This window comes from Alosa sapidissima, chromosome 24 (genome assembly GCF_018492685.1).
Source record: "Alosa sapidissima isolate fAloSap1 chromosome 24, fAloSap1.pri, whole genome shotgun sequence".
In the NCBI taxonomy this organism is placed as follows: Eukaryota; Metazoa; Chordata; class Actinopteri; order Clupeiformes; family Clupeidae; genus Alosa; species Alosa sapidissima.
Genome location: NC_055980.1, coordinates 7732836 through 7756018, shown reverse-complemented (window position 1 = coordinate 7756018; position 23183 = coordinate 7732836). Strand labels below are relative to the sequence as shown.

At 43.4% G+C, this 23183-nt stretch overlaps 1 protein-coding gene across 2 annotated transcripts; it reads right to left on the bottom strand.

The window, feature by feature from the left end:
- Positions 1 to 122: 122 nt before the first annotated feature.
- On the bottom strand, positions 123 to 10559 carry ercc4 (excision repair cross-complementation group 4). Of its 2 annotated transcripts, XM_042082601.1 has the most exons (12): positions 10065 to 10559; positions 9673 to 9853; positions 7660 to 7855; positions 7137 to 7344; positions 5521 to 5701; positions 4101 to 4226; positions 3556 to 3663; positions 2697 to 3282; positions 2133 to 2225; positions 1802 to 1914; positions 1052 to 1215; positions 123 to 514 (listed from the first exon to the last, which is right to left on the bottom strand). In XM_042082601.1, the coding sequence occupies exons 1-12, from the start codon at positions 10239 to 10241 to the stop codon at positions 482 to 484; spliced, it is 2166 nt and encodes a 721-aa protein (XP_041938535.1). In that variant the 5' UTR covers positions 10242 to 10559; the 3' UTR covers positions 123 to 481. The 2 variants fall into 2 exon arrangements, with proteins under 2 accessions (XP_041938535.1, XP_041938533.1); XM_042082599.1 differs by having other exon boundaries at positions 123 to 1215.
- Positions 10560 to 23183: the final 12624 nt, after the last annotated feature.

Below are 23183 nucleotides of genomic sequence, written 5' to 3'. Positions count from 1 at the left end.
GGGAGTTTGAGTTTATGGAGTTAAGTTGATTGCAATTTGTAGCTCTACAATTTGTTTTCTACAAACCAAATGATTGAGCCAAAGATGCAGTGATGCAGGTAAAAATATTATCTGGTACCAAATGCTTTTCATACTGCTTCCACATTTTATTCTACAATAAAATATAAAAAAAAACACTTTCATATTTCATTTTGTCCTGCACTTTCACAAAATAATTTAGCAAAATTACAAAATTACTACACATTTTTAAACGAGTGCATGTACACCACAGTGTGAAACATTTTGCCATCTTACATAGAAAAACTTTTAAGTTAAAGTCCTTAGAGAGCCTGAAGACATTAAGGCATTAATTCCACATTCCACATGGCTTTGAATTTCCAAATCATTCTGTAATAAAATACCGCCAGATTCTAAATTACCCTCAACCTGCAACCTCAACACTTCATGGCAGCATCCTCTCTGAGGGTCTCAATAGTTCTGTTTAAGACCGTTTCCCTTTCTGCCCTACACTGACCTCTGAAGTGAAGTGCAGGAATTCGTACAACTGCCTGGCATTGTTGGCACTGGCCAGGATCTCTGCCAGCCTCTCCTGACTGAGAGTGACCAACTCTGCCAGGCTGTTCACGTGCTTGATAAGTGCCCGGCAGTTCTTGGTGCTGACGCCGGGCATTCGCAGCAGCATGTCGTACGGCCCGGGGTTGTATAGGTCAGCCGACTCGGCGACAGTGTCCGACTCGGCGGTGACGGCTTGTGCGGCGGCGGCGTCCGGCTCCTGCCGGCCGCGCTTCAGCTCGTGGAAGAGCTCGGCGGTGGCGTGGGGCGAGGGGCACCAGAGGAGGCGCAGGCGCGGGAAATGCAGCGTGAGGAGTGTGAGGCGCGAGGTAATGTCCGAGGCCGAGATCTCGGCCCGCAGGTCACCACGCCCCACCAGCGAGAAGGGCTTGGCAGGGTCGAACTCGATGAGCAGCACGGGCCGGCGGTAGTAGCGCGTCATGGACAGGCACTGCGAGTAGAGGCGCCCGCTCTGCAGTGAGCCGATCAGGTCGCTCACGCTCTTGCGCTCCACGCACAGCTCCGGCGTCAGGATGTAGTCGCCCACCTCCAGTGTGACCGGCTCGATGTCCAGCCCGCGCCGGTGCAGCAGGGACGGCAGCTCGCTGCGGAACTCGCGCATGTCCACGATCACGCGGGTGGGCTCCTTCACTTCCTGACCCCCTGAAGGAAACAAATACAGTAGATACATTATTAACATACATAATAGTGATGGACACATTCATAACTGATGTGAAGAAAGGACGGAGCAGCAAATCCAATCAAAAACTGATTTCAGGTGCTGAACACAGGTCACCATGATACAGAAACCTGGGTGGACTGTGGTATTGCCTGATGACCTGAGGGTCGAAGCGTTCATAAAGAGTACAACAGTTCAGTGTTTATGCCGACGTTATTCCTATTTAACTGATGCAAACCTGTCCATCCGTGTGGGCTAAAACATGGTCAGCTTAAAAATATCACCATCAGCACACCTCCATGGCTATTTTGAGCACATTTCACTGGCATGCAGACTGGCTTGGAGAATAACTGTGCTGCAAAATAGAGCTACTTTCCACTCAGTTTTGTTTTATGAGTATAGCAAGAAAGTTTTACGAGCTCAGCTATATCTGTTGTAGTCTGGCGTGAAGGCCGTGACCGTGGCTTATGCCAAACTCCTGCCCTACTGTAGCCCAAAGAACAGTAAAAAAAACAAAATAGCAGCAGAACAATGCGGATCAGAACGAAATGAAGAAGTAAAAGAGCATACCTGCTTTGCGCGTGTTGGTCGTGGCGTTGGCCGGCTCCTGACTTCTCACCAGATCAGAATTGGTGTCCCCTCTCCCCTCTCTCTCCTCGGGTACTACCATGGTAGCTTTCTCCCTGTTTGTGCCGTCACAAGAAATGATTTAGTGACAAAAACAAAAAAACATCTGAGCCTCAGGACCATGTATATTCAATTTGCTTCCAAATGTTGCAGATTATGTTAATGTAATGTAGAATGCAATACAAAATGCAATTTTGAGGCGCGACAACTTGATCAAATTTGCTTTTTCCAATTTGCCACACATTATGAGTGAAGTGCTTGCACAGCTGCTCACCTGATGAGGTGCTCAAATGCTTGCTTCTCTTTGTGCAGGGCTGTCAGGTATCTCTGCTCCTCAGTGGAGCCAGTGTAGATAAGGAAGTAAACCCTGGAATGCAGACAGAATGAATGCAGTCACTGTTCCATCATCACATGGAGCTATCCAGCAGCATGCTAATGACATGACATCCAGACAAATTATACTGCACATGAACTGGCTACTTATGAAATATAAATGTATAAAACATTTATACACATACTCTTAACAATAATAATATATTTTTATTATAATCAAAACATAACCTTAATAATATCAAATATAGTCCACTAAAAACATTGAATTAATAACATACTGTATCCTGCAGGTGAGAGAAAGAAAATATACATATGACTGTCGAGAAAAAAGAACTGAAGTCATCAAGCTAATTTAACAAAGGACAAATACAGATTCCACAGACACTAAGCATTGAGGCCTCAGAGCCCACAGTGACTCATTGCAGAACAAGTAACCATGAGGAGATTGAGATTCAGCTGAGAGGAGACTACTGAGCTTCAGACCAGACGACTTCTGTGCACATACCGCAGAGGCTTTCCTGGCCGGCTGGCTTTATAAATCTCCAGCTGACGCACAAAGCTGAGCTCGGCGTCGTACAGCACCACATAGGTGGGCTCCACCTCGTGCAGGACCCGTGTCAGACCGTAGGGGTCACTGCACCCCCGCAGCGGGTGAATGACTGTCAGCGGCTCTTTGAGAATGCCGTAGTAGGAGTCCGAGGACAGATTCAAATCCAGCTCCTCTTCCTCCAGCTCCTCTTCCTCCCCCTCCACCGATTTGCCTCGTTCTTCCTCTCCTCCGCTGCGCATGGCATCCTCCTCTCCCTCCCTCCCCATCATCTGGGTGAGGGTGAGAGAGGGTCGGGGGCTCTTGGCGCCGGCTTTTCCCTGCTTGGCTTTGGGCCGTTTGCCCTTCGAGTTCTTGCTGGGGCCCTCCTTGTTGCCCGGTCGTTTGGTTTGTTTGGCCAGCTCCGAGGTGGAGACGGTGAAGGCCTCCCCTTTCCCGATGGTGCGGTGGTACAGACGGGTCAGCAGGGCCTCGGCCCCACGCTGAACGTACTCCCTCAGCTGAGCACAGGTGCGGTCATCGCTAGCACATATTAGAACCCGACCTGCAGCATGAGAGTGAATGTACACAGATTACACACACACACACACACACACATATATACACACACACAATACCACACACATCTACAGAACACATGAATGCAGTCATGTCTATATACAACACACAGTCAGACGCATACATGAATGTCATGCATTTCATGTATTTGAAATATGTGCATTCACACACACACACACACACACGTACAGTAAGTCTATGCAAACAATCACCTCACACACACACACACAAATAAATAAATTGCAGATGTGTGTCTGACCTGGAGTATCCTCCCGGCTGCTGTTCTCCTTCTCAATCTCCCGCATCACCTCTGACAGAGCCTCCCACTTAGGGTTCCTCTCCAGCACCAGAACTCTTTTAACTTCCACTACAAACAAACACACACAAACACAAACACAAACACACACACACACGCAAATCACTCAAAGGTGACACAGTGCGTCCCAAACCGACAGTCAGCAGTATCTGAGAACACAGACACAATGGTAACGCTGAGACTATGAGACCAAAAATAGAAATGACTTTCAGGAGTGCATGAAACCGTGCCTGCGCCTTCAGAGAGCACTTATTTCATTCAGAGTGCCCTTTCCCTCTCCCCAATAGCTCCCAGTAAGCTACTTTTAAAAGCAGTTAGACTCATTTGCATCACTTTTGACAAAATACCTCATATCAAAGCAGCTTTGCCGGGAGCAGAACCCTGAAGTGCTAACCAAATCACTTTTACAGTCGCCTTGAGCTTTCGTTGGGAGTTCTCTGAAAACCAGATAAAGAGTGATGGATAAAAGGGTCTGGGAAGTGCTGTACCGGGAGTGGGCTTCTTCTGCTCCTTCTCCTCCCCCACCTTCTGCCTCTTCTTGGCCTCGGGGATGCTGTAGACACGGTGACGAGCGTTCACAAACATGGAGTTGCTGGAGTCCAAAAAGAGCCATCCTGTCGAGATGAAAGACTGCTATCTTTTGAGGCCGCACAATTAGCCGAAAATCTACTGATACACACATCTCAAATCTCTTACCAATCAGAAATAATTTTATCATAGCATATCAAGTATGTCACACTGTGTCACTATATTATGAAGAACACAGAATATACAAATATCTGCATTCATACCAACATTAAAACTGATATTGTCTAAGTCAATCATATTTGCCACAGACATACATATGTTCCAAAGGCATAAATTAAGGTGATATGTATTTTTTTTAATATATTTTTGGGCTTTTTGCTTTTATCCAGATAGGACAGTGAAGAGCAACAGGAAGCAAGTGGGAGAGAGAGATGGGGATGGGATCAAGAAAAGACTGGATCCAAACCCAGGTCACCGTGAGCACTTGGATACGAATGCACTGCAGCTCTCTCAAAAGTAATTTTTTTTAAAGACCCCCTCCAGCAAATTCAATTTTCTAACCTTTTAAATGTGTCTGTTATATGCTATTTTTGTGTGACACATATCATGAGCGAAATAAACAGTAAAACACCCTGGCTTACGTTACGTAACAATGAGACTCAACCCTGACTGACTCATGGGGTGGAGATTTCCGAATCATTTCGGAAAAAAGCTTTTGTGAGAGATGCATCTGCACAGTTAGCTTTACAAGATAAGCAGTCTAATGGCCCTTTCCTTTTGTAATGTGTCAGAGTTAGCTGTCTGACATTTGCATAATATTGTTTGCTGTTTGAAAACATTGTCAAACCGAGTTCAGAGCCTATCTATTATGGTATGATGAGTTTCTTATGTTGTACAAAGCAATAGAAAATGAATACATTACCATTTTGATGCATCAACTTGCAAGCGACCTTGGCTGAATTACTCCAACATTAGAATCTGCCATTGTATAGCATTGTGTAAATCTAAGTCTACTTAAGGTTAGAGATGCATATGGGAGCTCCATAATGCAAACAGGTGAAGTTGTGACCAGTGGGCAGGGTCAATTAGCCCTTCACAGCAGAAACCAGGCTGAGAGTGTAGAGATGCAAGCCATTTCAAGGCCATGTCAGGATTTTTTCCATTAAATAAATAAAAACAAAAAAGAACAAAGATGAGCTTTGTGAGTTAATTATTGGCTGGAATGGGTCTTTAAGATAAATTATAATGAATTTATAATCATTTATAATATGTGAAATCATTATATCTTTAGTGTAGGCCATATTCCGCATCCCTAATATCAGTCTTTGGCCGATATTGTCCTTTTAACTACACGTTAAACCTCTTATGACAAAGCTTCACCTGAGTTGCTTCCAAAGTTCTTCTGGCTCGAACGAAGGGACTCCAGCAGGTTGAGGAAGGTCACACAGTCGTACTGGGTAAGGTAGAGGAGGAGGGTTCTCAGGATTTTCAGATCATGCACCAGAGACTTGGTCTTGGCTCCCAGCTGGTGCCATAAGGGATCCAGATAATGACGAACAGTCTGGGGGGAAAAAAGAACTCCCAAGCTCAGTGTGAGACACAAAAATGTCCATAAAATCAGTAATGTAGAATGTACCACAGAGCACCACAAGATAAGAAGGTTACTTCAACTCTGTCAAAATAAACCACTGTCAAGTATCTTATACCCATCCACCATCTTATCTGACTATAGAGTGCAACATTTAACTAGTGAGGTTCAGTCAATGTGTTTCTGCTGCTAAAATGGTACCGGTCTGTTACAGAACAATTTCTCTATACACTTCAAAACAAGGCATTTATCTTTATACAATTACCATATTTAGGCTGGATCAGTTACATGTACAGTTTAGAGGTTAACTGACAACCTTTTCTGGCTACTGCATGTTAGCCCAGCTCCTTAACCACTACGCTACCACCGCCCTCTCTCTATTTGCATGTTAACGAATGATAAGCCTTTCAATGATTTATGCTTTTCCGATTTACTCTTCCAAAAGTTCTGACTGAAGTCTGCTGGTACCCATGTGTCACACATGTTCCACAGCAACAACACCACTGGGTGGCTTAATATACTTCCCCATTGTCCTGCGTAATTTAGAATGTGTATTAACCGTATGTTATCTGCACACCTATGAAGTAGATCCAATTTGTTGGCCGCATCACACTTGTATATTAATTCGCCGAACTTGTTAAGTTTAAATGAACTGTCACGTTGCATCCAAGCTGTAAAATAAGGACGTTCAGAACATAGTAACATTGTAGCATATGACGGACGTGGATTTTAGCTAGTTAAATGACATGTAGGCGAAGTAAAATAGCGATGTTTCAAAGCTAAGGTTCATCAGAATCCTGATATATGCCTGCTTGACAACAGTAGAGATGGAACTAACTTTAGCCATAGCAACCATCCTTTTAGAACTAGTAACGGCAGTTTGTGCTGCAAGTTGAGAAATTTGTTGATATGTGCCGGAAAGAAGTAGTTCCACAAACAATACAGTTTTAGAGATTAAAACGTTTCCAGGAAATGAACAAGATGCAAGTGGCAACAGTGGAATAAGCGGGATAATGGACTTCACGCCATTCGACTATACAAAGTTAATACACTTTTCTAGATGTTGGGCCGTTTTACCATCTATAACATGTATTAACTTTGTATAGTCGAATGGCGTGTCATCCATTATCCCTTACATATAGGCAGATTATTTAAAAAATGCCAAAAAACGGCCCGATTAATCGGCCAACCAATTAATCGGTCTTCCTCTAGTACCTTACCCTTAAACCCCTTCAATTTGAAATGCAGCTAAGGCCATGACAACAAAGAGATCTATTCATGATATAGGTAACTTGCACAGCACTGCATTTCAACACAAGTTCTGCATAATTTCTGATAGCCTTTTTCTGTTAGAATCAACCATTCTCTTCAACCATGTCCATTCATACACCCCCATACACCCATCCACCTTCTCAAACGCAGTGCCAAGCGAGTTCTCCAGGGAGAGGTCTTCGGCCTCCAAGCTGGGGTTGTAGCGTTTCAGCTCCTTCAGGCAGGCGTTCAAAATGTCCAGCACAGAGCTCTGGATGGCCCGCATGGCCAGCGTCTGCGCCACATGGAGCTCCACCACATCTGGCTTGTGGCGGTCCAGCACGCACTTCACAGATGCCTGGAATCTAATACACACACAGACACACACTCACTTACATTCAGACTTTCAATGTATATATCCACATGCTTACACACAATCATACATATTTAGAATGTGAACAGGTACAGGGTGAAATGGTCTGCATAATGTGACCTATTTTGAAATCAAAACTGTGAATTGTATTTGTAGAAGGAGAAGAGTTAGCATGCTTGATTAAATACTGTCCCTTTCAAACGAAATCTGAACCTTAGCTGCCATAGACGGACATGAACACTATAAAGGACAAAAGTTGAGGACAATATGGTGAACACACAGAAGCTTGGCACAACTGCTCGTTTACCTGGGCCACAGGAAGAGCTTCTTGACAAAGAGGTTCCTCATGACACGTTCCACCTGACAGAAGCCCGAGGAGAAGGACGTGGCCTTGTCTGTGAAAGCCTTGATGAAACCAGTCTTATTCTTCTGCCTGAACAGCCGCAGGATAAAGGCCTCCTGACATGATTCAATGATCTTGTGGGCCCGATAAACCAAGATCCCTGAGTGTAAGCACAAGTCAGTCTACATCAGGCATATTGGAATATGTAGTGGAGACATAATGGCTGGATCTCAAACATCTATATGAGGCCTCTTTCCTCGGTCCTCTAGCTGTGTCCCGAAAATCGTTCAAAGCTTGACGTCATTGAGGATGTCTCATTTCTCTAATTGCAACCAGAGGAGGTGAGAACGAAGAGGAGAGAAGTGGAAGGGCCGATACACGAGGAAACACAAGAGCATCCTACGCGGAAGCTTTTTTTTAGTCGGAATTGTGCACTCACTGGTCCAAGCTGTCAAGGTGAAACGGTGCGTGCATGTGCTTCTGTGTGTGTGCATGCCTGTGTGTGTATGTGTGTGTATGTGTGCGTGTGTTTATGTGCATGCGTGCGTGTGTGTGTGAAGCTGGAAAGGTACATAAGTCAGTGGCAGAATGCGTGCAAGAGCATACAGTAGAGTAGCTCCTCCAAAAGCGCATAACTGGCTTCATGGCATGTAAATGACAGACTTAAGTGAAGGGCAGAATGCGTGCAGGCTGGAAAGAGCTTAGTTGCGCGTTTTTTTTTTTTACTTACGCACCCTTATGCCCCTAAATGTACACATAAATTAATTTATTGTATGGCCCCCCAAGAACAGAGTTACATGAAAATTGGCATGCATTCAGAGGATGTCATAATAATCATACACTTCAAATTTCGTGCAGTTTTGAACATGCAAGCCAAAGATATCTGCGATTATTTTTACACCTCATTTTTGCTTTTTCATTTTTTATTTTTAACTAGGTGGCGCTATACCACTATATGGTTGTGGAATGGATTGAGATGGCCCCTTGAGACCAACATACAAAAAAACTTTGGTCATCTTAGGCCCTACAGTTCTCGAGATATTCACAGGAAACTGTCTCCGCCCTACCCTCCTTTTGGAGGGTCCGGTGCGGTGGGTGGGCGACGGAGCGGCCCAGTCATTCAGTGTCCTGGGAATCGTTGAGACAAAATTACTGAAAAAAAAAAAAAACACTGACTAAACCTACATGACTGCCACTTCGCTAGCGCGGCGGTCATAATAACTATTCATTCATGTCTCGAGAACTATCAAACATTACCTCATTATCAGGGTCTACAAGTGGGGATACACCATGTTCATAAGATATTTTTAAGCTTTGGTATAAGCTCATATTCTCTGCAATTTGTGTGTAACAATGGTCTGTTTATTCTAACCTAGGAGGTGATGCTTTGCCGCATCATCAGTAAAAGTGATGCGGGAGTGAGCAAGACATCTCATTTCTCATATGTATCTGTCTCTCCTTCATTCCTCCATCCTCCTATCGTTAATTCCTCGTTTCCTTCACAAAATGAATTAGAAGGGGTTAGGACAGGAGGAAGGAAGGAAGGAAGGAAGGGAGGGTGGACAAATAGAGAATTGAGATGCACCCATAATCAATCAGATCAAGACTTTTTGAACCATGTAGGTCTCACTGAGCTCATGTGAATGTATCATTAACATCACAAATGCATCCATTGTGTCTAAGGGTCAATAATCAATCTTTGCCATGATGTAGCAGAGGGAGGTATTTCAGTTTTGTAGTTTCCTTTATATAGATAGGACAGTGTAGAGTGACAAGAAGAGAGCGACTCTCTCTCCCTTTCATGTGTTTTGGCTCTAATGGCCTTCCACATAGAAGTTGTGATTAAACTGCGCAGGAGACTTGTAGGCGCCTTAATGTGAACACTGCTGGCTCATAACCCTTCATATGTTATAAAATATTTCTCAAATATTGTCCACTGAATCATGATGGCAAATATATTAACAAAGAACTGCAAACCTGAGATAAGGTGGGCAGGTATTCTCTCTGTGAGGAAATCCACGACCAAGATACGGCTGGTGACGAAGAGAACCCCACCCTGCGTGTAAACATCATAGCGTTCGCTGCCCTGTACCTCGCTGGTCACGGTTCTCGGAAGGTGGCTCACCCCCTCAGCGCGGAGTTGTTCCGTGAAGTATTCCTGTAATAATTGGTATGTATGATTACAAAAACACTTTACATATTTCGCATGAGTCTGCAACTTGTAAAGGCTGCACAAACCACAACTACTTGACTGACAAGCCAGTGCACTGCTCACCAGAACAGATCTACCGGCTCGTGCAGGTCTACTGAACAGAGCATGCAACACATAAACACAGATGGCCTTTCGTGAAATATAACGTTTGCGTTACCTGTTCAGGTTCAGTTGTGTTGAGGAGGAGGACCAGACTTCCCTCCTCGGAATACACTCTCAAGAACTGTAGGAGAATTCGGTCGATGCCTAGTCCCTCTGCTGTCACCAATAATCCGTCCGTGGTGAAGAGGCTCAAAAACATCTCTGTCTCATACTCCAAGAGAGGACCCGCCATCGTATTTTTTGGCTTTGAGCTGTACACGCTAGGCTACATGCAACTGTCAAAGGCTACAATTGTCCCTTTTCACAGGGCGAGCTAGCAAGAGTTCAATACAATGCACAGGCAAGTTATGTTGTTGAAAATCAAGATTTGCTATCTCTGATCCAATCAAGACCCGAATTGTATTCTTTCCTGAAATGGGCCATATTTAATATCGACCCTCTTACTTTTGCATTGTTTTAAAATACAAAATGCAGGCTATATCGGCGCGTGAAAGCAACATGTACTGTTGTTCTGATCTGTTTTGAATTCGCAGGATGTTGCGTAAGGTTGTCGTTAGACTCACCACAGATACTGACAGTTACTTTCTAAAGTAAGATTTATACCATTAGCGCCCTCTATTGACGTGGACCATTCAAAATAGTGTAGGACAGTGTTTCTCAAACTTTTTCAGACCAAGGACCACTTAACCAATAAATACAAACCTCATGGACCACATACTGTAGCTATAAAAAAACAGTAGACCTAGTTCAACAGTAGGCTATATTACACAATAGGCATAGGCTACTCAGTAAACAACCTTGCTTATTGTATCAGAGGACTCATATGATTTAAACTGGCGTAGCTTACATAGGCAGTGTTGCAGAACTGTTTGGATTTACATACAAGTTGGTTCAAAATGGCAAACAACTCATCTATATTAGATTTTTCCATGTCTGCCCGCCGACCACTTGGGATAGCTTGCAGACCACCCGTGGTCCCCGGACCACACTTTGAGAAACACTGGTCTACAACAATCTGTGAGAAAAAATTCACCCAACTCAAAACTTCAGTTCATGAAATAAAACCTTCCCATGTCACATACCAAAAGTCCATGAAAATCCATGGATGGTGCATAGGTCAAAAACTGTACCTTTGGCAGTTTTACTGAACTTTAGTAGCCTACAGGGGATATGTGAAAAATAGGTATTTCAAATACAAAATAGTATTTTGTGATTTGTATTTGATTGGGTTGAAGAAAATGTCTTTGTATTTTGTATCAAAAATACTTTATAGATGTGTTTTTTTGTAGTTTAGAAATATTGCCAAATATTTTTGGTAAACCTACTTTTGGTTATCATAAAAGTGCAAAATGAATGTAGCCTCACTGTTTGCGTGCTATATTAGCACATATGCACAACCTCTCCCTCCATGCCACAGCCGAACTGTGATCACACTTACCTTCCTTAATATAGTTATATATATATATATATATAAATATACACTTTATTCTTGCACTGTTGCATTGTTTGACTTACTCATTTGCACCATCACCATGAAACTCATTCACACAGAGCACCTTGCCTTACCTTACCTTATGCACAGAGAATCACAGGCTCAGTCCCTGCCTCAGTCATTGCAAGCGCATCTTGTTTGATTAATCACCCACTATGTGGATACTGTTTTTTTTTTAGAATTGTGTTATTTAGTATAATTTGTATTTTAGTATATTTAGTATTTAGTATATATTTATCTTCTACAGTCCTTCTACAGAATTTCCCCTCGGGATCAATAAAGTATCTATCTATCTATCTATCTATCTATCTTTGACTGGTCCTGACTTAGGCTAGTGCAAGATGAGCAATGTGTAGGTTGCTCTCACACCCAATAACCCCCACCCCCCACACCCACCTCAAGTTTCTTTAGAATTTTAACCATCAGTTTCTTGAATCAGCAGAATATGAAACCATTACGTGGTTCCCTGCAACATTGCTAAAAAATGAATCATCCATATGCCCATTGGTGTCAATATAATTTAGCGCTTACACAGTACCCAGCTAGTTAAAACCAACTAAAAGGGTCATGATCCTACCTGATCAACAGCTTTACACAGCTTTACAGTGCAATATCATTCTGGGCATGTATTGACTGACTGATATTATATGTCAGTGTACCATGAGTTTGAAGCTATTATTTTAAGGTAATAGAACTGCATTGGGTTGCTTTAAGCTCACATTCTGTGGCTCTCAGTAGAATCGCTGGTTAGTTTGTATCACTTGACAAGTTCAGTTACGACTTCTTGAGTTCATCTCTGATACAGTAGTGTGACGGAGTACCGTCACTACAGTTGAGTATGCGCTCTGACTGCCATACCAAAGGGCCTGGCTCTTTGGTGTTGTGGTCAAGTATCAGGTTTAGTGCCCCGGAGACCTTGGTTCAAGACCGGGTGGGGTCACTGCTCTCTCCCTTCGCTACATACAGTATGGTGTCAGAAGTGGGATGGCTTGCCGTGAGGTCATCGGAAGCTTGCCCAGTGTGTAAGCCGTATGAGGGACCGCCAGGATAGGTTGACCCCTGTGTGAGGGACCCCAGAGATGGGTGAAGCACTTGTGTGTGTGGCACCCTGGGATGGGAGAAGTACGGCTGATGTTTGCACGAGGGACGCCAGTGTGCGTGAAGTGCATGGGCAAGCTTCCCGAAGGGGAGGGCAGTGTGACGGAGTACCGTCACTACAGTTGAGTATGCGCTCTGACTGCCATACCAACGGGCCTGGCTTTTTGGTGTTGCGGTCAAGTTTCAGGGTTAGTGCCCTGGAGACCTGGGTTCAAGACCGGGTGGGGTCATTGCTCTCTCCCTTTGCTACAAGTAGGCTATGAGATGTTACAGACAGGTCAGCATAGTTGATCTGTTGACTGTTTGCAGATTTAGGGCATTTCTCGTAGGCAGAGAAAAGCTCTTGCACTCAAACAGTCAGTGCAGTGATGAAGGAATAGATTAAATAGACAGATGTGGAAGGTTTACAAGTGATTTCATGCTCCCTTTAAAGAGTAGCCTATTTTTTAGTATTTTCAAAATACAAAATACTGTTTTTTATTTTCATACATGGTGTGGCTACTGTAGTTGTACATTAGTTTATTTTCATACACTTAAAATTAGGGTATTTATATTTTATTTGTACATTTTGATGTATTTTTGCCCATCCCTGTCTAGGCCTACTCCTATGTTTTGATGGTCAAGGATTTCAATGACACCATACACAACATCATAAACACCTCAAGAATCACCATGGCAACCTACTTTACCACCACAACCAAATTATGCTTTTTACATTACATCTCTTGAACCAAACATGAAAACACTGAAAAAGTGATGTCTACTCCTATGTTTGCATTATATTGCATTGTATTGGCCCACATCCATGGACAGATTATGAGTCACTGGACCCCTGGGCACAGACATGAAAAGGCGGTGCAGGGTGAAATAGGGGCCCTATTATAACATATCACACATAGCGTAACCTGTGTTATTTGACTGAGGGGCCACTTTCAGATATAAGGGGTGAATAACATAACCCATGGTATATGATTGAGGGACCCTTTTATGACATATCACACATAGCCTCACCTATGTTATTTGACTGAGGGAACCCATTCTGTAGGGGTGAATAACCCTATTATTTGACTGAGGGAACCCATTCTGTAGAGGTGAATAACCCTATTATTTGACTGAGGGGCCCCATTCAGATATCAGGGGTGAATAACATAACTTTCAGTGATAGTAGCGACTTCACATAGAAGCTTAAGGGCCCCCTGAGTCCTAGGGGCCTTGGGCCTGGTCCCGGTGGGCCCATTCAGTAATGCATGAACATGACCCCTCATGTGATGATAATTTTGTTCTTGACTAAGGCTGCCCCTTTCAAAGGTTACCTTGCCAACATGGACAGACCTCAGACCTATAGTCTGGACGTCACCAGTTGATCCATAGCTTTGTGCATGTGAGAACTCTCCCGCGCCAGCAAGCTGCCGCTGTTCACTGAGGACTACAATCACAATCAGATGTGCGTATTATAGCCTGCACAACATTGTTGGCTAAGTTTAAAACCCAGTGCCAGCGAACTACCAGTGTTCATTGACCTTTAGTCCTGAATGTGCTTGTCCGTATGCTTGTGCAACTGTCAGACATGTAGCAAACCACCCTTCAAATCAATAGAAAATGGGTGTTGAGTCTTAAATAGAGACAGTGTGAAGACTCAACACCCATTTCCATTGATTTGAAGGGCCAAAATGAAAAACAGACACCAATTTTGCAACAAACCAGTCTGAAATAAACCCAAGAAATTCACTAAGGAGAGCGTGGAGAAGTGTCAAAGCAAGAGCAAGCATAAGACAGAACTAAAAATAAAAGAATGTTCCTGAACAATGCAAGATTATAAAAATCCATGTTAGGTTCAGAGCCCTACTGTTTTTGCTGAAGGATAATGCATTAAAAAATCACTAATTTTAACATATTTCCACTAACTGGATTGTCATGGACTTTTACTATGGTGTTTAGAACACCAATTGAAATATAAAAATGCGTGGGGGGTAATTCAGTTGCAATTAGTTTTGGGTCAGACCTTACTTCACCTGAACTAACATGCAGATGATATAATGTATTCATTAATTCATTAATTAATATACCATTTAAGTACCATTACTTTTAAGTACCATTAAATTTAGTTTGAACTTGAAATAAATCTGTGCCACAGTGGCTTTCACCAAAGAATTTAATTGCAACTGCCTGATGTCATGTAAAACCATAATCTGAACAGGTCTAAACAAAGCTGAAACATTATAATGATGCATCATAGTTCCATGCGGTGGAGCCCATAGGTGTAAGCTTCTAAACACACAGCACTCTGTCAAAAAGAATGGATCATTACATGAATCCCCGACAAAACAAGACTTAAGTTGCATGACCACAGAAGCCACTAATTCATCTATGCTTCAGACAACTTTATAAAAGGGCCAAGTGAGAGGGGTAAGAAAAAAGGATTCCACTTTGTGATGACAGGGTAACACAGTGTGTTGTTTGTGCTGCTAATTCTGTTTGGCTGGGCTATTTAGGTGTGTGTGCTTTCACTGAACCAGTCACATACAGAGGAGTGCAGCCACAGCTCAGAATAGCACAGACGTGTAAGTGGAAGAGCAGAGGAGGAGATTAACCCCCCACCATGTGCCTTCTCTGTTGTCGCCACTTCTGCTCTTTGTATTGAGCAAATTTAGCACAAGGCTGTTTTGTATTGAATGAAAGACTTTTAGCAAGTGCCATTCTCACCTAATACTTTCATGTTTTGTTTATCTGTTTCCACCTCCCCCAAGCCAAACATGTCCATACCCTATGACTAATCTGTTTTAAATGATTCATAGCACATGCAATAAGAACATCTTGCTAAGAACAATTAGGGTCTCTCAGGAATCCGTAATATAGGCTACTTACAGGGTCCAATATTGTCTGACAGATTGATCACGAAAAATATCAGATTTAAAATCATTCAGTCAATGTTATCAAAAGCTGACATCTTAAGGGCCTTTATCACTTGTCTCACTGTATCACCATCCACCAGTCCCTTCAAATGGTAGACTGGATTTGGTGTTGATGGATGTCTTCATCGATTCCACTAGGGGGCAGCACAAGCCTACTTTAGGATGAGCAATCTTTCTACATTATTTACATACAAGCTATCAAGACACACTGCAAACATAGAGCGTCTATTATTTGCAATTAGTTTTGTTTCCTGTGTTCTAGAATTGCTCATGCTGACACCAGCTATTCTGTATACACATAATTGTTGATTTGCAGTTAGGACTGACACTGGCATCTGTCAACCTGTATGCAAATGTCTCTTCTCCTGCTTTCATGTTCTGAACATTACATAGAAAAAAGCCTTAATGGAAAAGGAGATGGGGATGAAATTGTGATCAAGATCTATTATGCTGTGAAATTTAATAGCACCCCAATACCTGAGGGAATTTAATAACACATAGATGGCATTTTTGTGTAGCTCTGCAGATACCAGATAGAATTTAGACTTCAAAACCCATACCAGAGCTATTCTCCAGCATCATTAGAGATTGCATTTGATTTTAAATGGGATGGGAACAGCTTGAAATTGATAGACTGCTTGAGGGTTTCGAGCTGCTTGTCAGTTTGTCAGGATGAAGATGAGGCAGAATCCCATCCATAACAGACAGACAGACGTAGACATAGGCACACATACACACACATGTACGCATGCATACAGGGACACACACACACTACAACAACCATCTAAACACATACAAATACACACACACACACACACACACACAAGCTCACTAGCAAATTAAACTCCGGTTCCTGATCTGACAGAGTAGATGATGCTCATCACTAAAACTACTGTACGCCGATTTGCATGTAATCACCAGCGATGTGACTAGAAAAATAAGTAGGTCATCTTTTATGGATCTCCCTAATTACACATTGGTTTTAATTAGTAATGCACGGACAAGTAAAGATACAAATCACATAATACCACACTAATTATATGACCCATCATCTGATAGCGACGGGAAGTGAGAAAGACTGTGGGCTTGGTGCGTTTGCGTGGCGATAAGGGCTCAGTCTGGCAACAGAAAGGGGGAGAGAAACTGGACTCCCTGATGTGAGTAAGTGTGTTCCTCTGTTGCTCGTTCAGCGCCATTAGAAATTTATTTAGTTTTTTGCATGCTCTCTGCTAAAATATGAATGAAGGGGAGAGCACCTTGGCATCTTTGGCAAAGCCTCAGCAAGAATGCAGGTCGCTTTTTTTGTCGTTTTTCAATCTTTTCCTTTTTCCTCTGAACATATTGTGCAACAGAGGGCTGGAAGAGAAGAGACCTACTTATCCGGGGAGCTTCAGTTTCAGCTATTGAAATGTGACAAACTGAGAGGTTTTTCGCAGAGGGAATGTTTTTGTGGCCAAAGAGCAGGACAGTGAATAGAGGGGGGGGGGCATCTTATTTAGCTGCACACATGGTCTTCTTGGCAGCATGAGCAAGGCTCTTGAACTGTCAGATAGATCCGTTTTAGAAAATCACTGTGACAGGGGATGGATGATATGGATAAAAGAGAGTAGAGAGAATATTCCTCGTCGAAGGATACCAAAAAAAGAAACATGAAAAGGGAAAAAAAACAACAAATGTCATCTCCGGCACAAAATGGTAGAGCTTCTGTCAGGAAACATATCACATTAATAATTTACCAGAACCCGTCGGTTGTCAGAGAGTGGATTTCCAAGGGTTCTGTTGGGGAGGTGACAAGGTGCACACTGTTTGACCGAGTTAATATCAGTGACTCAGACCGAGAGAATCTCTGGGCTCTGACGCAATGTAAACAACCTTTAAGAACCTAAACAAGGGTTTTAGAAGTGCACTCAAGCCCATCCGGCCCCTCCATGTTGTGCTGCCTGCCTTTTCATTAGGGCTGAGTGTTTGCTCTCTAGACACCCATACTCTGAAAGGTGTACAGATGAGGGGACAGATATGTGAGTCACATTACAATGTAACTCATGTCAGAATGGATGGCACTTTCCAGTTTGCTGCCTCCACCACTACAATTTCCAATGGCCCGTCGTCTGACTGAGGTTTCAATAGTTTCAATAGTGAGCTCAGAGCAGATGGCTCTGGGTTTACTCACTAAATAAATGAATATATTGAAAATAATCCATGCATTTTTGATTAGCCCATGCACGCATTGGCTGAGATTTCAAAGAGAAGGAGCCAAATGTCCACCCTGACAAAGGCCCTGGACTTCATGGAGCATTTATTAACCCGATGTCCTCTTTTTTTCCCCTCCTCCTCCTTCCAACTCCTGCTACCACCCCCCCCCCCCCCCCCCCCCCCTCCGTAGCTTGGAATATGGGGTAGGATACACAGCACAGCTTGAGAGGACAGGATGGCACCTCTGTTGTTCTCTAGCTACTTTAACGGCAACAAAAGAGTGCAGAAAGCGAGAGCCATTTCCTTATAAGAGCCTCCATCTGTAGAATTGTTTATATGTTCAGTGCAACATAAAGAGCGCTTCATGCTGAGCCTTGGGAGGCTGCAGTGCTGCTGATATGAAGCACTCGCAGCCAGGAGGATTTATAATATTAGCCTTTCTTGTGTAATTCCAATTAAATTCCAGCGCTAACATTATAAATGTAAATCTATGAACGGGTAGGGTGTAAACCAAGGCCATCCCAGTGTGTGTGAGCATGATAGCTGGATTAATTAGTGTTGTTACTGGTTGCTTAATGACTCCATGAGAGGTTACCATATGTTCTCCATAGCTCTGTGTTTCACTATATAACTTACACAGGCTTGAGCTTAAATGGCTAAAGTATGAAGTAAGAGGCTTGTAATGCTACCTCAGTAAAAATGCCGAAACACTATTGGAAGCTAAACATCAGTCAGAAACAAGTGGGTAAAGGCTTATAATGGTTTGTAGATGTTCAAAACACATTTGAGAACATACTGTTCTCTAAATGTGTGAAATTTGTTGATATATTAGCAGAGGTTATCTCTGTGAAAGCACTGAGTCAAAATCCAAATGCTGCATATTGCATAATAAAATTCATAAACAATGCTTGTGGAATACATTGGCCAGCGAGCTGCTGGACCATAATAATGGTGCTTTTATGATTTATTTATGAGATTACATTTATGGGAGATTTGTCTCTGTCTCTCTCTCTCTCTCTCTCTCTCTCTCTCTCTTTCAGGTATTCTTTTTGTTGAGTCATTTGGAGTACCAATGAGGCATCTTAATGACATGGCGCAAGTCAGCGGCTCTTCATTTCCTCCATGTTCCCCACATCTCTCCGCTGCTCTCTGGAAAATGGCTCCATTACTGTCAGACCCCCTCCCCCCCCTATAATAGCATGCAGATGGGCTGTCTAGCAGGCGATCGTTCAAAAGTTGGAGGTGGAGGGTTGTGATTGACAGCTCAAAAAGGTGGCTGGCAAATTGACATTTTCTTTTTTGACAGAGGATGCCTCATTGGGAATTCCAAAGTTATGGCAGCCAGCACGTAAATAAACTCGAAAGTGGTGGAAAGTGAGATTTGTGATTGGTGAGGTGGGGGGGATAAACAATGTGAGGTGAGAGAAAAGGCAAAGGCAGTGTGAGCGAGACAAAGACCATTATTGGCTGGCAGATGGGATGACTGAGCCCAGCGAAAGTTGAGCTGTTGATACTCGGCGCTCGGCGCCTCTGACTGGGCGAGTGTGGGAGTCTGGGAGCTCTGCGGTGTGAGGAATGGCAACCTGGTAAATGTCACCGGTCCTTCTGTCACTGCCCATCAGCCACCCGCCCAGTAGGCTGCACAAGGCACGGCTCAGCCTCAGCTAACCAACCCAGTGGCTGTGTGGACGGCTGTCGACATTTTTATAGCCATGCTAGTAGCAGCTGTGGTTCCCATTCACAAGATTTCGCATCATTATACCTATTGATAGAAAATCATGGAAATGTACCATTTCCAACGAGGTCCTGTTGTGTATTACACACACTCGGATTCACACTCTCTCTTGTGTGAAAAACAAAAATTTGCTGTGGTGCAAAGTTACAGTCCTGTGGCGCAAAATTACTTTCACCCACCTGTTGCTAGTCTCCGACATGGCAATTATCTTTACAGGGGCCTGAATGACCAGTCGGTAACATTAATTCTCACTTCGCTTGCAGTCGTGTTTTGGAGATGACGGAGGCTAGCTACACACACACACACACTCACACACACACTCGGAGGGATTGTAAGAAAACATTAGACCACCTGTCAGCCATTTCGATAGCTGGCCACAGGCATGGAGAGTGAGCTAAAGGGACCGAGATAAGGACCCTGGACCCCAGATGGTGCTCCCTCTGTGGGCAGATGGGGTGGGGAAGGGGGGGGGGGGTGACTGGAAGGTTCTGGTGGTAATAGTGTTGCGGTGCCAAGAGCATAGTAGAGAGGCTGTGCTTTAATTGCACAGCCAATGCCTCAGACCCCTGACCGAGGCGTATATGGGGCTCCAGTCATATCCAAACTACTGTGTGTGTGTTTGAGAGAGAGAGAGAGAAAGTGTGAACTGCACACCACCAACCACTGGCTCTTGCTCCAGAACTACTGCTGACGTCACAAGCCATCGTGAGTCAGAGTGCCAAACTTGTCATTATATACTTCTTAATTACAGCACTGCTAACAATGGGGAAGGCTATGCAATCCATAGGGGACACCAGAGTAGCCATTGAGGTCACAGTCCAAAGAGTGCCTTTAAGTCATGCACTCAGTTACAACACAGTTGCTTGCTTATTCTGCCGGAATGGTTATTTGTGCCAGTGTAATGCATTTTATTTATTTTGCCAGAGAGGCTTAGGTTGTATCTTTGCTCTTTGAACTGCTATCATGTCCGCAGGTTGTTCTAGCCCGAATTTGGATTGAAAAAAAAACTGAAGCTGTGTTTTTATGGTTATGGTTATGGTTATGGATTTAGCAGACGCCTTTGTCCAAAGCGACACATAAATACAAAACAACATAATAATATTTAAAATTGAACAGGGAACAGATTAAAATGTAGGTCAAATATAGTAAGGAGAATAGTTGTAGTACACAATAATATCAATTCAAGCAATAGCCTAATAAAAAGCAATGTAAAAAAGGGGAAAGGCAATAATAAAACAATAATGTCAATTCAATCAATAATATAAAAACAATGACATGCTAAGACTACATTAAGGAGTATATCAATAATAAACAATAATGTCAAATTAATTAACAGCCCAATTAAAATAAAACAACATTATATAAACCATAACACATAAGCGCTTAAACAACTAAGTATATGTTGAATAGGAATGTCTTTAGACCCCTCTTAAACGACCCAAAACTACCACAGGAACGGAGAGCACTGGGCAGTTCATTCCACCAACATGGAACCACTGAAGAAAAGAGTCTGGAATTAGACCCAGTTTTCATGACTGGTCGACACAACATACGCTCACCAGAAGACCGCAGTGGGCGGTTGGGGATGTAAGGCTTGATTATTGAATTAAAATAACTAGAAGCAGATCTAGTTAGTGTCCTATAGGCCAAAGTGAGAGATTTAAATTTAATTCTGGCTACTATAGGGAGCCAATGGAGAATAACTAGGAGAGGAGTTACATGTGTCCTCTTTGGCTGATTGAAGACCAGGCGTGCTCCAGCATTTTGAATCAGCTGTAATGATCTTGTTACACAAGCGGGTAAGCCAGCTAATAGTGAATTACAATAGTCCAGCTTAGAGATGACCATGGTCTGAACAAGAAGTTGTGTGGAATCTTGTGTCAGATAAGGTCTGATCTTCCTAATGTTGTAAAGCATAAACCGACATGATTTTGCAATAGAAGCTATATGCTCAGAGAAGTTAAGTCGGTCATCAATTACAACGCCCAAGTTTCGTGCCGATCTAGTTGGGGTCAGTGAAGTTGAGTCAAGCTGGATGTTAATCTGTGGGGAATAGCTGTTTTAGCTGGAAACACCAAAAACTCTGTTTTTGAGAGATTAAGCTGAAGGTGCCGATCTTTCATCCAGGCTGAAATATCCTTAAGGCATGCAGAAATCCGGTGGGAAACACTAGTCATCAGGTGGGAAAGACAGGTAAAGTTGAGTGTCGTCTGCATAACAGTGATAGTCAAATCCATGGGAGCGAATGGTATCACCTAAGGAAGTGGTGTAAGTAGAGAAAAGCAAGGGTCCTAATACTGATCCCTGAGGCACACCTGTGGTGAGGTCATGAGACTTAGATACCTGTCCCTGCCAAGACACGTTGACACGTTTTTGCTTTGATTTGTTTGTTTCGTTTCCTTGAATTGTTTTTTGGAGACTGTTGGCTGTTTGTTGCCATATTGTGCTTATGGAGGCTCTACATTTATTGGATTGGGAGACTGTGATGCATTAGGTGGCACATTCTCTTCTACCAGTCGACTAGTCAAGCATGACACTTTCTCTGGTTCCCAGGACAACCATTTTTGCCCATTGTTGTTTGATAATTCTCTATGGAACAAGGTTGCTTGTGACACATTACAGTCTTGGACAAAAGAATAACTGGTAAGTCCAAGGACCTATTCCAGACCCCTCCTGCTCTGATGCTAGTGAGTGGTGTCCAAAAGGAAGGCCTCAGTTTTTCAGATTTACCAAGTATCCATTCATTCATGTATTCCTCAGATGGCGCTTTATGTTCTGACCAATCTTTATCTTCATTATGTTGATAAAAACTAGTGTTAGTGTTAGTGACAGAATTAAAATGTTTGTTGTTTCCTGAATACGGTTCTATGGATATGACGGAAGTGAGTCAGTTCTGTTTCTGTGCAGGTGGTACACATTGTAAATAAATAATAGATATGTTTGGGGGCGGGGGGTGGTGGAACTCGGAAAATAGAACTTTTGTGTTGGTGCCTTTGACATAAGCTTTGAGTGAAAACCCTCTCTCATTGAAGCTGAACACCGTATAATTTAATTGGGCCAATCTGTGTTCACAACCCCTGAGATCCAGATACCGGTGATAGATTTTTCAGTCGAGACTCTCTCCCCAAAGGCTGCCATAAAAAAAGCCCATCAATAGAGCCGAGGGTATCGGGTAAACTAGACGAGTGCAGTCATGCAGAAGATCTTCTAATTCTATTTATTTTTCTCCTGCCCAACCTTCTGTAAACCAATTCCACCCCCCCCCCCCCCCCCAACAGGCCCCGGACAACGTTCCCCCTCTCATTTACTTCCTTTTGCACAGCGAACCTCGGAGGACATCTGGTTACTGAGGCGTGCCAAGTGGATGATGGGTAATGTTCAAATTGTGTCAGCCCAGCAAGCTCAGAAGAGGCGCGGAGCACCCAGCAGACTAGCCGTGCTCGAGGAACAAACTGGCCAAATCGCCTCCGTTGATGTCTTACTCTTGCTCTTCTTGACCAGGAAAGGCACTGATGTCGGACAGGGCGCCCTTGAGGCCGACTGTGGGGAAACGATGGGATGTGCTAGCGGTGGTGATGGAAGGGTCAGCCAGTTCTCCGAATCAGCTTCTCAACATTTGCAGGCACTCCCCCCCCGCCCCCACACACACACACACACACACACACACACACACTGCACACACCACTCTCGCCTCTCTCCTGGTGATCTGGGCCGAGAGAGTGTCAGTCCCGGCGCCCTCCAAGT

Coding starts and splice junctions, on each gene's coding strand:
- ercc4 (XM_042082599.1), bottom strand. CDS start 10,241: ATGGCGGGTCCTCTCTTGGAGTATGAGACAGAGATGTTTTTGAGCCTC. Junction 7,856..9,672: donor ACCTGCCCACCTTATCTCAG/GTTTGCAGTTCT, acceptor GCTTACACTCAG/GGATCTTGGTTTATCGGGCC. Junction 2,226..2,696: donor CGGCCAGGAAAGCCTCTGCG/GTATGTGCACAG, acceptor TCTGCATTCCAG/GGTTTACTTCCTTATCTACA.